At 35.0% G+C, this 15,938-nt stretch overlaps 1 protein-coding gene across 1 annotated transcript in view; it reads left to right on the plus strand.

Annotated features, from left to right (window-relative positions):
- Window positions 1-10,608, plus strand: part of LOC149794987 (heparanase-like) — a 44,266-nt gene extending 33,658 nt beyond the window's left edge. Inside the window, exons 9-10 of the mRNA XM_089964648.1 lie at window positions 16-162; window positions 289-10,608. Of these exons, the coding sequence (XP_089820774.1) occupies window positions 16-162; window positions 289-439 (298 nt within the window). The 3' untranslated portion in view covers window positions 440-10,608. The remainder of the gene's footprint in view (window positions 1-15; window positions 163-288) is intronic.
- The last annotated feature ends 5,330 nt before the right edge of the window (window positions 10,609-15,938 follow it).

Here is a 15,938-nt window from a genome sequence, read left to right on the forward strand (position 1 = left end):
GTCTCTTGTTTTCAGGACGCAGTACAAACCTGGCAGTGTGACCATCTACCTGATGAATCTTTATGAAAAGGAGGCAGTAAAGGTGGAATTTTTAAACTTCCTGTCTGAAAATGTTGATTTTTACCTGTTGCAACCAGTGCCAAGCACAAATGTTAAATCCAAGTGAGTAGAAACTAAGACAAGTAAGCGAATCACTATTTATCCTTTGATTTATGAATGAATGATTCATATTATTTTAACTTCCCCATGACTTGCTGTCTAATATGTGCAAAAAACTCTTTCTTTCAGATACATTGGCCTAAATGGAAAGACATTGTCACTGCAAAATAATGAGCTTCCTCCACTGTTACCAAGGAAACAGCAAGGAAAGATAATTCTGCCATCACTTACATATGGATTTATTGTCATACCTAATGCTAATGCTACAGTTTGCTACTGAATGGCTGATTTGTTTTAATAATGTAAATAACCTTATAAATTTGTTGAACTTTGAGTGATTTGTTTTCCAGGTACTTGTTTGCATCATCCTTCATATCTCTGACCTTATCACTTCTAGACTCATCAAAACCTTTTGTGTTGATATATCTCCAGGAGAATTGTGGAACCATGCCGAAACCTGGACACTGTGACATAATTTTCATGTATGAGTGACTTCTATATTCATTCATTATAATCTCATTGTTTGGGATGCTTTTATATCCAGCGCCATCTTTACAGATCTGTGGAATCATGGAGTTTTGTTCACCATGTCACTGAAAGAACTTATGTTCATTATGATGGCTAAATTGTGGCAATTAGCAACAAAGGAACAATAGAACAAAATAATACAAGCATGGAGTGAATGACAAAACATTCAAGTAACAGACAAAACTGACAAATGTACAAAAGCATCCCTTCACAATGATGCATTTTAGCTGAGTTAAATATGTGTACTGTGTTGCAGGTGAAGCCACCTTGTATTCCTGTCACAGTTTGTAATAGGATCCATGGCTATAACCACTTTGTATGAGGGACTGTAATATGCGAGATGGTTCATTGCATACATAGTATTACAATAACATTATGTAATGGGAACCATAACCATATCTACTTTGTATAAGGAACTGTGTTATATGTGACATAGCCACATACTGAGGTTCACTGTATACAGCATTACTATTACTGTGTAACATCATTTAATGGGGACCATAACCATATCTACCTTGTGTAAGGAACTGTGTTACATGTGACATAGCCATATACTGAGGTTCACTGTATACAGTATTACTATTACATCATTTAATGGGGACCATAACCATATCTACCTTGTATAAGGGACTGTATTATATGTGAAATAGCCTTAAAATGGGGATCAGTGTATATACAGTATCACAATAACATCATGTTTTAGACACAATGACCATACCTACCTTGTATAAGGGACTGCATTGTATTTGAGATAGCCTTATACTGGGAATGTATTGGATATAGTATTATTGTTTTATTATGAAATGGGAACTATGACTATAACTACCTTTTAAAAGACAGTGTTATACTGAGTCACTTTATACTAGGTACATTATACACAGTATTACAAGTACATTATGTAATGGGAACAATAACGATATCTACATTGTAAAAGGGACTGTGTATTGTATGATAAAGCCTTATTTTAGGTACACTATGCATAGTATTACATTATATAATGGGAACCATGACAATATCTACATTGTACACAAAATTGTATTATATATGTGATATCGTCTTATTTTGGGCACATTATACACAGTATGATAATTATGAACCATGACCTTAACTGCCTTTATAAGGGACTGTGTTATACTAAGGCACCTTATGCTGGGTACATTATACACAGTATTATAACTGCATAATGTAATCAGAACAATGACCATATATACCTTGCAAAAGGGATTGTGTTATATATGATATAGCCTTATACTGGGGACTTTATGCACAGTATTACAATTACATAATGTAATCACAACCATGACCACATCTACCTTGTAAAATGAACTGTATTATATGTGATATAGCCTTTTACTGGGGACATTATAAAAAGTATTACAATTAGATAATGTAATCACAACCTTGACCATATCTACCTTGTAAACAGAACTGTGTTATATGTGATATAGCCTTTTACTGGGGACATTATACACAATTACACTGACATAATGTGATCACAATTATGACCATATCTACTTTCTAAAAGGAACTGTGTTATATGTGATATAGCCTTTTTACTGGGGACATTATACAAAATATTACAATTACATGATATAATCACAACCATGACAACATCTACCTTGTGAAAGGAACTGTGTTATATGTGATAAAGCTTTATACTGGGGACATTATATCCAGTATTATAATTACATAATGTAATCACAACCATGACCATAGCTATCTTGTAAACATATCTGTGTTATATGTGTTATACCATTTTACCATGGACATTATACACAGTACTACAATTACATTATGTAATTGTAACCATGACCATATCTACCTTGTAAGATGAACTGTGAAAGAAACTGTGTTATATGTGATATAGCCTTTTACTGGGGACATTATACACAATATTACAATTACATAATGTAATCACAACCGTGACCATATATACCTTGTAAAATGAAATGTGTTATATGTGATATAGCCTTTTTACTGGGAACATTATACACAATATTACAATTACATAATGTAATCACAACCATGACCATATCTACCTTGTGAAAGGAACTGTGTTATATGTGATATAGCCTTTTTACTGGGGACATTATACACAATATTACAATTACATAATGTAATCACAACCATGACCATATCTACCTTGTAAAATTATATGTGATATAGCCTTATACTGGGGACATTATACACAATATTACAATTACATAATGTAATCACAACCATGACCATATCTACCTTGTGAAAGGAACTGTGTTATATGTGATATAGCCTTTTTACTGGGGACATTATACACAATATTACAATTACATAATGTAATCACAACCATGACCATATCTACCTTGTAAAATTATATGTGATATAGCCTTATACTGGGGACATTATACACAGTATTACAATTACATAATGTAATCACAACCATGACCGTATCTACCTTGTATAAGGACATCATTATGATGAGGTGCCATATAGTAAAGAATAACCATATATTCATTTGAGATGCTGTTTTGTTGAATCTTTCATTGTGTTATCTGTTTTGTATGGTTCGTTTTACATCTTTACAGCAAGAACATGACAAATTAGCAGTTGTGGTTTAATTATTTTACCATTATGATGGGAACACATCTTTATTCCAGTGTAAATGGCATTTCTAATGTCCAGGGTAACAAATTATTTGTATTAATAGACAAAACCAGTAAGTAATCAGTAAAAAAATATGATTATTTTAAAATAATAATACAGGAAATATTGCTATGAATGAACAATAAAGTAAGTTATTACATGATTCTAGAAAGATCAGGAAATATAAACAGTTTATATTGTTCCATTTTGTCTATTACTGGGTTAAAATACAGGTTGTGCATTCATGCAGTACCAATTATTTCAGCTATATGTGTCATATTTTATAATTTGATTACACATACTTTAAATATTAATTATTCAGTTTATTTTGCTACTCTCAGTCAATATACATTCCGGAACATTATAAAACTGTGCCAGGATACACACGCAGCAAAAGTGGATTTAATGTCATATGCTATGATGTAACCCTCATAGCACATTGTATTAGAAAATATTTGTTCTACCCCAATCATTTTTGATGATTAGACCCAGCATCCTCCCGTCTGGACCCAGTTTAATGACTAGTTGCCATTGTCAAAATCCATGGTGGTTGATGATTTTTGACTGGAAATTTTTGTAATGACAGTTTTGTTGCAGTCGTGGATGAATAGACATCGGTAAAACTATCTTATTGTTAAATTTTAGAACAACAAATAATATTGTATTTAAGGTCAATAAATGTGCCTACATAACCTCATTTACATAACTCATGCATGGTAAAGTGTACAGCTGTAACCATATCACTTATAATATGGCTGGATTAGCAACACACTTAAAAAGAAACTATTCTGGACAAGGCACGTATAGGTCCAATTATTATTCTAGAATCATATAAATCTTTTATCATGAAGTGTTGGTCATTATAAATTTATGAGTGTAATGGAGTGTATTAATGACAGTAACAAGTGAGTGTAATGGAGTGTACTAATGACAGTAACAAGTGAGTGTAATGGAGTGTATTAATGACAGTAACAAGTGAGTGTAATGGAGTGTATTAATGACAGTAACAAGTGAATATAATGGTGTGTAGTTATGTATGTGTTTTGTTCATTGGTTTATCTTGGGACTGTAAAGTCTCATACTTCATTGAATATTTGTTGCCTTTCACTTATGAATGAAGTGAGTTTGAACTTTCTTATATTGCTGCTGGTGTTTCTTGTATGTGTGGATTTCTGAACTTTATATTCTTATATTTGATAGCAAATAAGTTAGATGCAATGGCTATTTTTGAGCACCATTTACGACTGGATGCCAATGTCTTTGCACCCTTTCAAATCTAACTGTGAAAAAAGGTTTAAGAGCAAAGTTTGGAGAGACTGGTTCATGGTTAGCAGTAAATTTGATTATTTTCATAATAAATAATGTGTCTTTATATGAAAATCTAGTCATCCTAAGCATACAACACATTCATGAAGACTGTCATCTGCAATATATTGGAAGCATCATTACTGACAGAATTATTCAAGAAGATCCCCATCTCATTAACAAAAAGACTGCAATAATTTAATTCACATTTGCTGAAATTTGTTGAATTTGATTTTTGGGTTTAAAGTTATTTTCAGCACATGGTAGGCCAACATATTTGATGGAGGAAGACTCAATACAAACCACCAAGATGAGAGTGATCTGTATAGGCAAGTGCCTTAGACAACTTGACCAGCTGGGACGTCCACTTTTGTAAAATCAGTGCTTAGAGTACACCTTGAAATGATGTGATCATTACATTATGACATTATCTATATGGCACTTTTTACCAATGGGTATCAGAGGGCTATGAACTTGGGGGAAAATTGGATGTAAACTTACGTGGTTGCCACTTCTGACTAAAAAGAAACATTCTTATGCAGTTTTAAAAACTCAACAGCAGTCATGTTAAATAAACTATAAAGTCATTAAAAAGTATATTATATTTTTGGAAATCTTTTGCAGTTTACGTCCTGTTTTAAATCGACAATGCAGTCTTTCTGGATAATGAATATGATCTTGGTTAATTTGTTATGCTGCAAACATTCACTCACCAAAATACCCTTTTCATGGTGTATTTCATCAAGTCTATGAACCTTGAACCTGTACAAATTAAATACATTTTTAGATACTGAATTAGATTGTATTTTATTGGCATTTAATGAGAAGGTACTTTTTCCTATGCTCTTCGCATGTCATAATACCCTTGGGTATTCCACTAGGAGTAATACCATGAAATTTACATGAACCTATACATTTTTATAATTGTTTTGAATTGCTTGTAAAGAGTATCAGTTTTTCAAGTGATAGTCATTAATATGTACATGTTCTTTCTGTGTCATACATATTTTCAAAACAAAGTTTCAGTAAATGATTAAAAAAGTGAACTTGGTACCAAAAAAAATAATCTGCTGGAGAAGTTGCATTTTTAGCTGTGTATAATGAATATGGGTGGGTATGCCCAAAATTTAAATGATAATATGAAGCAGGGTTATCAAAATACAAAATTGCAGACATAACCCATTGTGTACCTCAAGTAAAATTTGTTTGACACTCTTCTTATTTTGCAGGCATAACCCATTGAGTACCTCAAGTAAAATGTGTTTGACACTCCTTACTTTCTGTTAAGCTCTTGCCATATTTTCCATGTTATGGAATGAATTGAAAACTGAACTTAGACACAAAGACACAGTGATGACATTCAAGAGGGCTCTCAAAACTCACTTATTTCGACTGCAAGAACAAACTTAAAGACCTAATAATGTTTCCTACCTGAAATATTCTCAGCATGTTTTTTTATATTTTTTAATGTTTTTCTAATTTCATGGTGTTTGTTTTTTGTAATAATATTATTATGTTTTTTATCTTATAGGTGTTGTCTAATGTTGTAAAGCACTTAGAGCTTCTAAAGATTAGGCGCTATACAAAGTCCTCATTATTATTATTATTATTATCATTATTCTAGGTGGACTGGTGTCAGGAATATCATAATATATTTAGAAATATTAGAGTTTTTGCTTATTCAGACATAATGACAGTTTTCACAGTAGTCTACATGTAGGAGAAAATGCAGATAGGGTGGTATAACCACATGAAAGATAGGAGTGATGAGCTCAAAGAGTGATGTCCCCTTTGCAAGGATATATCTAACCATAATGCATGCCAGATATCTACTTAAGTGTATGGTGCACAGAATTTTTAATAACAGAGAGAACTGAACATGTATTTGTTACCAAAGTCACATAAAATATTAAGCTGATTCACACTGTTGATGGTTGTAACAGTCACAGAATACCTCTGTTTGTTGATGCCATACTCTTACTAGCTATATTACACAACAAACGAAAGACATGACCTACATGTTAGAAGTAAATCCACATAACTGGAGGACAGAAAGGGTGTTATTTTGCAAGTAGCTTCTGAAACTGAAGATTACTATGGTGGCTAAACATTGTACTAGTTCTAAAATACCTAGTAAACTGTGACAGCATGACACAATTATTTTTCCAGTTTGTTTCTTCAGTGTTGTTTTATATGACGGATTATTGTAAAATTGCATCTAATTTTCATCATCACTGGTGGCTCAGTCTCGAGACCATGCGAGTAGCGCCCTTGGAGTGTCGTCTGTCTCTGGGGTTTCGGCAATGTCTGCTGTGGCTGTGCAGGCTTATGTGTGAGTGACAGTTGCAATTGCAGTTGGTGCAGATGTACTGGAAATTCTGAGTTGCATAGTTGCTGCCGCACTCTTCTTTCTCTCACATTTCTCTGCCGCCAGCTGACCTCTCCATACATCGGCGACTGCTATGCCCTTATGGATCATCTGTCTCCAGGTGCCTTGGTCCTCAGCCTGCACTTCCCAGCCATTGGGGAAAATGTCACATGCCTTCATGTCCCTCTTGCACACATCCTTGAAATGGAATGAGGGGCGGCTGACTCTTCTGGTGCCAGTGGCCAGCTGTCTATATAAGATGTCTTTTGGCTGTCTCCCACCCTCCATGCATTGGACGTGTCCCAGCCATCGAAGGTGGTGTTTGCTCAGCATTGAGTACATGCTGGGGATACTTCCATGCTGTAGGATCTCGCTGTGTGGGATGCAGTCTTGCCAGCTGATTTTCAGGATGTGTTTTAGGCACAGTATATGGAAGGAGTTGAGCCGACACTCTTGCCTCATAGGTGCTCCTGGTCTCACTTCTATATAGGAGGGTGCTGAGAATGCAGGCCTGGTAGACTTGGATCTTGGAGTGCTCTGCCAGCACGTTGTTTTCCCACACCCTCTTTGTTAGTTGTGCCATGATGGTGTTTGCCTTTCCAAGCCTTCTGTCCAGCTCCACATTGAGTGAGAGAGTATTGCTGATGGTTGACCCCAAGTAAGTCAAGTTGTTGACTGCTTCCAGGGTGACACCTTCGATTTTGATGGAAGGGGCAATGGTGGCATCTTCTCTTCTCTTTGGGTTGTTGGAGGGAGAAGATCATGTCTGTTGTCAACCTGCCAGCTCTGAAGCCGCACTGAGATTCTGGGTCCATGGTCTGCTAGTAGCTGCAGCCTGTTGAGGATGATATGGGCATACATTTTGCCATCAATGCTGAGGAGCGTGATCCCTCTGTAATTGTTACAGTGTCTGCGGTCACCCTTGTCTTTGTAAAGGATCACAATGGTGGCGTTCAGCATGTCTTGGGGGACAGCTCCTTCCTCCCAGAAGAGGCAGAGTAGCTCATGCAGTGGCTGAAGCAATGTCAGTTTACCACATTTGATAGCTTCAGGTGGGATGCATTCGCTACCTGGTGCATTGTCGTTTGGGAGGGAGTCAATGGCTTTGCTGAACTCCTCTAAGGTGGGCACTTTGTTGAGCTCCATCATGGTGGGCAGTTTCTGTATGCTGCTAAGGGCCATAACTGTGACTGAGTAGTGCTCCACCCATCTGGCCAACTGTTCCTCATGGTCTGTGATCTTCTGTCCCATCAGTGATTTCAGGGGAGCGACCCATTTCACTGTAGGGCCTAGAGCCTTCTTGATGCCACTGTACATACCTTGGATGTTTCCAGACTGTGCACTGTCTAGCGATCCATTGGCTGATGCTTTGGGCACTTCTGAGGGCAGCAAGCATCCATTAATTGGGGCTTTTTTTGTTAGCTATGAAGGCTTTTCGTTTGTTCCCAGTTATTGGTTCCAGCCATGAAAGGTGAGCATTGAACCAGTCGTGACTGGGCTGCTCTTTCTTGCCAAACTTAGACATGGCTGTGCTGTAGATTGCACCCTTTATGGCATTCCACTTGGCTGTGGCATCATGCTCTGGCAGGTCTTGGAGAGCCTGGTCCAGGGCGGACACATACTCCTCCACCTTGGAGGGGACCGATATTTGCACAATGTTGATGTGAGGGCAACCATTTGGCTTTGAGCAGTGTAGTGTGTGTGACTGTAGGTGCACCCTGCTGATAACGAGGGCATGGTCGGAGTCACAGTCTGCACTGTGGTAGCTTCTGGTGAAGAGGATGCTGTTCAGAGCAGAGCGCCTGGTGATGACCAAGTTGAGCTGGTACCAGCAATGAGACCTGGGGTGTTTCCATGTGTTGTGGCTCACACTTGAAGAAGGTGTTTGTAATACACAGGTCATGGTAGGTGCACAGATCCAGCATTCTCTGATCATTTTCATTGGTCCTTCCAGTGCCATGATGTCCGAGGTAGGTAGGCCATGACTCGTGGTCCACACCTACTCTGGCATTAAAGTCACCGAGGAGGAATGGTGGCTCATATTTAGGGCATCCTTTGATCTGTTCATCCAGCTGCCCATTTAACTGATCCTTTGTGTCTTCTGAAGACTAAGTAGTTATTATTATTATTATTGTTGTTCTTATTATAATGTCACTTATTAATATACTGATAAATCATCAACTATAATATATAAATAGTTCATAATAATAAGAATATTAATATTACAATTATTATTATTATTATTGATTTCATACATTTATTATATTTTGTTAAATTAAGACACAGACAATTATTATATTATTTGTTGAAATAAGAAAACAATAATTAATGAATAATTTTATATAAAATTGTTTTTAGTGAATTATGGAATGAATGAGTGGATTGATCCAGATTTGAATTAAAAGTTCCATAGTTAGCTTTTCTATTAAATATCAATGTTGAAAATTCACCAGGTGTTTAATTTTAAAAGCAAAACAAATTAAAAAGATGGGAAAATGTGAAATTGTTGTAGATCCATTACATATAGTTTTAATAAATATGTACATGGTAAATTGATTTGTGTAATGATTGAATGCAAACATAAATTTTGCTACCTTGAAATGAAATGCAAGGTGTGTACTTTCAAGGGAAATAAATCATAAGGGAGGTAATGGCCTATACTTTGAGATAAAGCCATTTATTGTAAATTTAAATTTTTAATTTTCCATTACTTTTATCAGTACTTTCAAATTTGACATAAGTTATGTCTGTGCATTTAAGCACAATTTTTATATTTTTCCCAGGATGCCTACATTATCTGCATCATACATTTTGTTAGGCTCTAGAATAAGGTAGTTTTGAACAGGTACCATGCTTTAGGGACATTCATCGGGATAAAATGCTGTGAAGTAGTCCATTTCAAGAAGGTTGCAATAGCTACAATTAAAGCTCTAGAAACAAAAAACAGTATTATAGCAACCTTAAATTTTTCTCTATTGTCGCAATTGCAGCATATCATAAACCGAATTTTTGTTAAAATATACATTATCAAATTCTTTTGCTAAAGATGTAAATGAACTTTGGTGGGCTTTAAGTGTCTTACTAGATATTTAAAAATTATACCCCTGAAAGTAACATGATTTACTGTACTTTAATTAATAACTTTATTCAATAAGTGGAACCTTGGAACCTCTAGTGAGATGGCATGGTTTTACAATAAAACTGAACTTTGACATGTTTATTTCTCTGAGCATTATTCATACTTTCTAATGCTTAGTGTATAGTAATTTCATAGTGTTATTTTTTACAAGATTAACAAGGCCAAAAGTAGCAATGTATTTTGCATACATGAAACAATAATTTTAACTAATCAAAATTATACTATATCATGACACAAATATCAAAACTGTTCCTGTAAAACATTTATTATGCATTATTTGTATAATCTGCATTTTTCTTTGATATTTTCATTGTAAAAATGTTTAGAAATGTGATGTTTGTACATTTTACATTTGTTATTTTTCATTTTGGCCATATTTTTTTAATAAAGGGTTTATCTTTTGAGATTTTCATAACATATATTTGGATGATGCTCACAAAACAAAATGTAAATGACCAGAGATATTAAACAGTTTCATGTAGTACAACAATGTTTTTTATTTTGTTATTTTGTTATTTTACTCAACTAATCAGTATGAATCATGTCATTTGATAAATAGATATTGTAATTAAATAACTCAGCAGTAAAACAAATGCATTATTGCTTCTTTTAATGGACACTGATCATTGTGTCAGTTTAGGTCAAATGGCTTTTATACATGTTATTCTATACCAACATAGACACCGACAACAGAAAAAGCTTAAAGTAACAAATAACTGTGCATCCAATGGAGACATTTCCATATTGCTGTCTTTATAATGATTGAAGATTTGGTGGTTTTTATGATCTTAATCAGCCTTGCACCAATCAGATGTCAGGATATAACAAGAACTTGGTGTGATCTTCTCCAATCAGATGTCAAGATGTAAGAAAGAACTTGTAGATTTCCCATCATGCCTTTGTGATGCTTGACTGTGTGTACACAAGTTTTTCCAGTAGCAACAAAAATGTGTACTTTGTGCACCAGAACAAATAAGCAGAAACTGCATCACATTTCAGACATAGAAATCGATCTCTGTGAAGAAATTTGACCAGATGCCATTTATATCTCATTGAAGTCATTTCCCTTTACATCCTCGACAACAACAATCACCTGTTCTGATGCATTGCTTAATCAGACTTGATTTGCTTTCAAATAGGACAAAATGTCAAAAATGTAATTTACAGCAACAGATTAGGTTAAACGAATCTTACCGCTCTCCTAAGTCACATATGCTTTCTGATGAAATTACTTCTTGAATGGAGTTTTGGTCTCATTGTCATCTAAATCTTAGTCCATTGTCCCTGTGCGTTAGGACACAATCACAGTGGATGCAGTCTATCTTACTTGCCTAATAAACAATTAAAATTCAACAAAGGAAGAGGAATCTGAATAAATATAGCACCATTCATTGTGACATCATTCATATATCATGATGTCTGTTCATGTGTTACCATCTCAGAATATAATCAATCTTGTGCTCCATCATTGTAAGTAAAGAATTCCTGATCTTTTCTTCCTAAGTATTCATAGCACATAATATTGTTTATAGCCAAATTGTAAGCAACGATGTAAGCTACTGTGGTATCACAGATACTTTATGCAATATCCATAAGAACTCTTTCACAAGAAAGATCACAGATAATATTATCATAATTTTTAATGCAATACCGACGTCAAAGCTTACATTTTTCTTCACCAATTTACCACAATATTTACAGTACCATGCAGGAAGTTTTTTCCCTATAAAGTGGGAGATAACCCACAGTGATGAGTTAAAGTTGGTCACTCAGCTTGTTTTGGCTTCCATCACAAGCCAAACCAGGACCTGAAATGAAAACAAGGCACACAAATGTTGGAGCTCCAGATTGCATGTTTTGCATTGTCTAAGATTCAATGTATGATTTTAGCCATTACATCTAGCTAGGATGATAACCTCAACTGACATTTCTGACAGCACACACACATATATGTGTGACATATATATTGTTATGAAGATGAACATATGTGTTGAAAAATAGATACATAGATGTGAATCATACCAAGTTGCTCCATCAATGGATATAGAATCAAATTAGTATTCTGCTCATGCAGGAAAGTAGAAGCACTAATAGCAGTACTACATTACACCATATTATGTGGCCATATGAGCACAGCAAAAATTATACACTGCAGTGAAATCTGACTGCAGGTAAAATCTAGATCACATAATTATGTTAATTGCAAATAGATCAAAATATTTAATAAATTACTACTAATTATGGAAATTACAGTGTCTGCTTTTTTGTGTCAAGATGCACCCTACTGATATGAAGCTACCAACCAATCAGTGTGATCCAGCAATAAGTTTCCTAAGTTTCATGGGAATTATATCACTGTTGTACAAATGACAAATCACTGTTGTACAATGATAAATCACTGTTATACAATGATAAATCAGTTACTGGACTATTTAAAAAACTCATAAACAACAGCCTTGACCACAATATTTTCAGATTTGGCAGTAAATGCCTCTCAAAAAGAAGACAGTGTTTCAAGATAGGAAACTCAACTAGTTCATGGGCAAGTATCTATAAAGGGGTACCACAGGGATCCATTCTTGGTCCCTTACATTTTAATATCTTCATTAATAACGTCTTCTTGATCATAAATGATTTTTGTGTATAAAACTATGCTGATGACAACACACTTGCCTATGTGCCCCATGATGACACGCTTGTCTATGCTCACCATGATTTTAATTTTATGAAATCTACTTTGGAAACAGAGTGCAATACCTTGATAACATGGTTTACCAGCAACAAAATGAATGCAAACACTGATTAAATCCAGGCTATTACACTTGGTAAGAAAACCAATGAACAATTTGTGACTTTCTTCTCCAACGAGGCTAATATATTTGATTTGATAAAACTTCTCAGAGTCACTTTGGAGTTCATGCTCAGTTTTAATCAGCAAGTCACTGAAATTTGTCAGAAAGCATCTAAACAATTAATGTGCCCAAACAAATTGAAAAATACCTTACAACTGAAGGAATACTGGTTGTGTACCATTCTTTAATCAACAGCATACTTCAAGTTCGGTCCCTTAACCTTGCAATTCAGCAGTCCCACTAAGATGACAAAGCATGAAAAGCTCCAAGAAGGAGATGAAACCTTACCCAGACATCATGGATTATGCAAACGTATCAACTCTCCACATCCGAAGGATGAAGACCATGACACTTGAAGTACTGAAAAATTCTAGACAAGAAATTTCCAGCATACTTGAATGATTTGGTAGTTTAAAAATCTTACTCTTTTAGGTATGTAAGCACAGTGGAGATCCCAAACATAAGAACATAAAAATATTGGCTACAATCTTTAGGCTTGCAGTAGCACCATTATAGATGGCATAGATGGTGTAATGGATAACTTTTGTATGAGGTGTTGGATGGTGTGTGAGTGTTATGTTTCTGAGATTTCATCTCCTTTTACACTCTAACAGTGCATTGTGTGTGTGTGTGTGTGTGTGTGTGTGTTGGTGGCACAGGTGGTGTGTCATTGTATGTTTGTGAGATTTCATCTCTTACACTCTAAACTAACACATTGCATACAGTTTATAATATAATGTTAGTATATAAGACGTGATAGTATTTTTGTTAACATAGGTCGTTTTTGGATAATGGGTGGGGTTGATGGATGGTATAGATGGTGTAATGGATAATATTTGTTTGAGGTGTTGGATGGTATATAAGCTCTGTGAGTGTATATTTGTGAAATTTCATCTCGCCCTCTTACACCCTAAGCTAACACATTGTGTTTAAGGATTGTGTCTGTAAGGGGTATGGAATGGTATAGTTGGTGTGGTGGATGGTATATTTTTGGGCAGTATGATGGATAGTATGTTTTACCGTTCTCATCTCCTCCTCTTACACTCTAAGTTTTGGGATAGTGTATGTAATTGGATGTTGGTGTTGGATGGTGTGATGGAAAGTATTTTAATGGTGTGATGGATACTGTGTTTTGTTTGCTTTCAGCTTCTTCTATTATGCGAAAGCTAACACGGGACGTTTTGGGATAGTGTGTGTGTAAGGAGTGTTGGATGGTATTGGGATGTTGGATGGTATAGTGGTGTGATGGATAGTATTTTTGTCGTGTAAGGGATAGTAAGTATGTGAAATTTCATCTCCTTTTCTTAAGCTAACAATGGAGTTATTGATAGTGTGTGTCTGATATATTGGATGGTATATAAAATTTGTGATTGTATGTTTGTGAGTTTTCATCTCCTTCTCTTACGCTCTAAGCTAACATAAGGCGTTTTGGATAGAGTGTATAATTGCATGTTGGATGGATTATAAGGTAGGGGATATTATTTTTTGTTGGATTTCATCTTCTTCTCTTACACTCTAAGCTAACAAATGGTGTTGGCTGTGCCTAATTTGGCCATTCAAATTTACCACCCTTTACCATGATCATTCCCCTTCGATTCCATAAACCCTTTTTGAGGCCATAGAGTACCCCGCATATGTATGATATGGCCCGTTTAACATAGAATTTTCCATACTTACCTAGAATAGCGTGTATTGAGGTCAATTCGAACAATGTTACTAAATCACTGCCCAACTCAGGTCAGCCACTTGTGACACTGGTACGATTTGAGGCTATAAAGCATTTCCTACAAGTTGAGACTATAAATAGATATTAGGTTTTTTGTAGGATTTTCACACAAATTGTGGCTAAAAATAGATACAGGGTTTTTCAACTGACTATTCAACAAGTTGAGGTTATTAATAGATCCTAGGGTTTTTTCATAGGATTTTCCCAAAGTTGTATCTATAAATAGATGCTATGTTTATTCATAGGATTTCCCACAAGGTATGGCTATAAATAGATACTAACGTTTTTCCATTTCTCATTTGCATAGAAAAGATACGCTTTCACACTTACCCACCCAAAATACAATGTTTTGTCTTTGTGTTGTAGAAGTATTTGTTTTTGTGTGCATGTTGTTTTTGTGCATATCTATGTTTTGTTTGTTTTCTTGTGTATGTCTAAGTTTTGTTTGTCCATATAAACCCCATTTATAAACCCTTATCCCTATAAATTCATTTCACATAAGCTTTTACCATACCTACCGACATTAGCCTGTATTGTGTTCAACTCGAACACTGTTACTAAGTTTCCGCCTAATTGAGGTCAGCCACTTGCAACACTGTAGTCATTTTTCCCTAGTGTCCAGTACCGTGATGTCATTGGGACTAGAAATTTTGAGGCTATAAACTTTTCCGCCGTTTTCCTTATACAAACCCATCTGAAGTTATCAATTTTGAGGCTATATTCCTTTTTCACTTTTTTGCATGGAAGTCCCATTGAGGCTAGTTTGCCCCCAGTAACTACTATCATGCATGTGTTCATAGTATGTTTACAATGTCTTCACTTATATTTCAAATCAGCATTCATGTAAATGGTATGTTAATGGATGTTATTGGCCAGCCATTATTTTTAACAACAACATTTCAAACCCTGTATATCAGATTCATGTAAATTGTCTTCTCTGCATTGAACTTTTAATCAGAGAATACCAAATTGAAGTGAGTGGAATAGCATATGCGTGTAATGGTCAGCAATAATGCATGTGTGTTTTAAAACTGTCTTAAAATACTGAATTAATTTGTGAAAAAAATTTAAGTAGTATATGACTGATTGTGGAATAAATTGTTTTACTATTGCTTATAGTCGGTAATAACAGCTCCAACGAGCTAACCTTTTTTTTATTATCATGTAATACAATTCCTACTTTAAATAAATTTTTTACATGTCTATCTCAATGACTAATCTGATTTAGAGATCTTACTACTT

The sequence above is a fragment of the Sinohyriopsis cumingii genome, chromosome 7, assembly GCF_028554795.1.
Source record: "Sinohyriopsis cumingii isolate HCF-2022 chromosome 7, ASM2855479v2, whole genome shotgun sequence".
Taxonomy (NCBI): Eukaryota; Metazoa; Mollusca; class Bivalvia; order Unionida; family Unionidae; genus Sinohyriopsis; species Sinohyriopsis cumingii.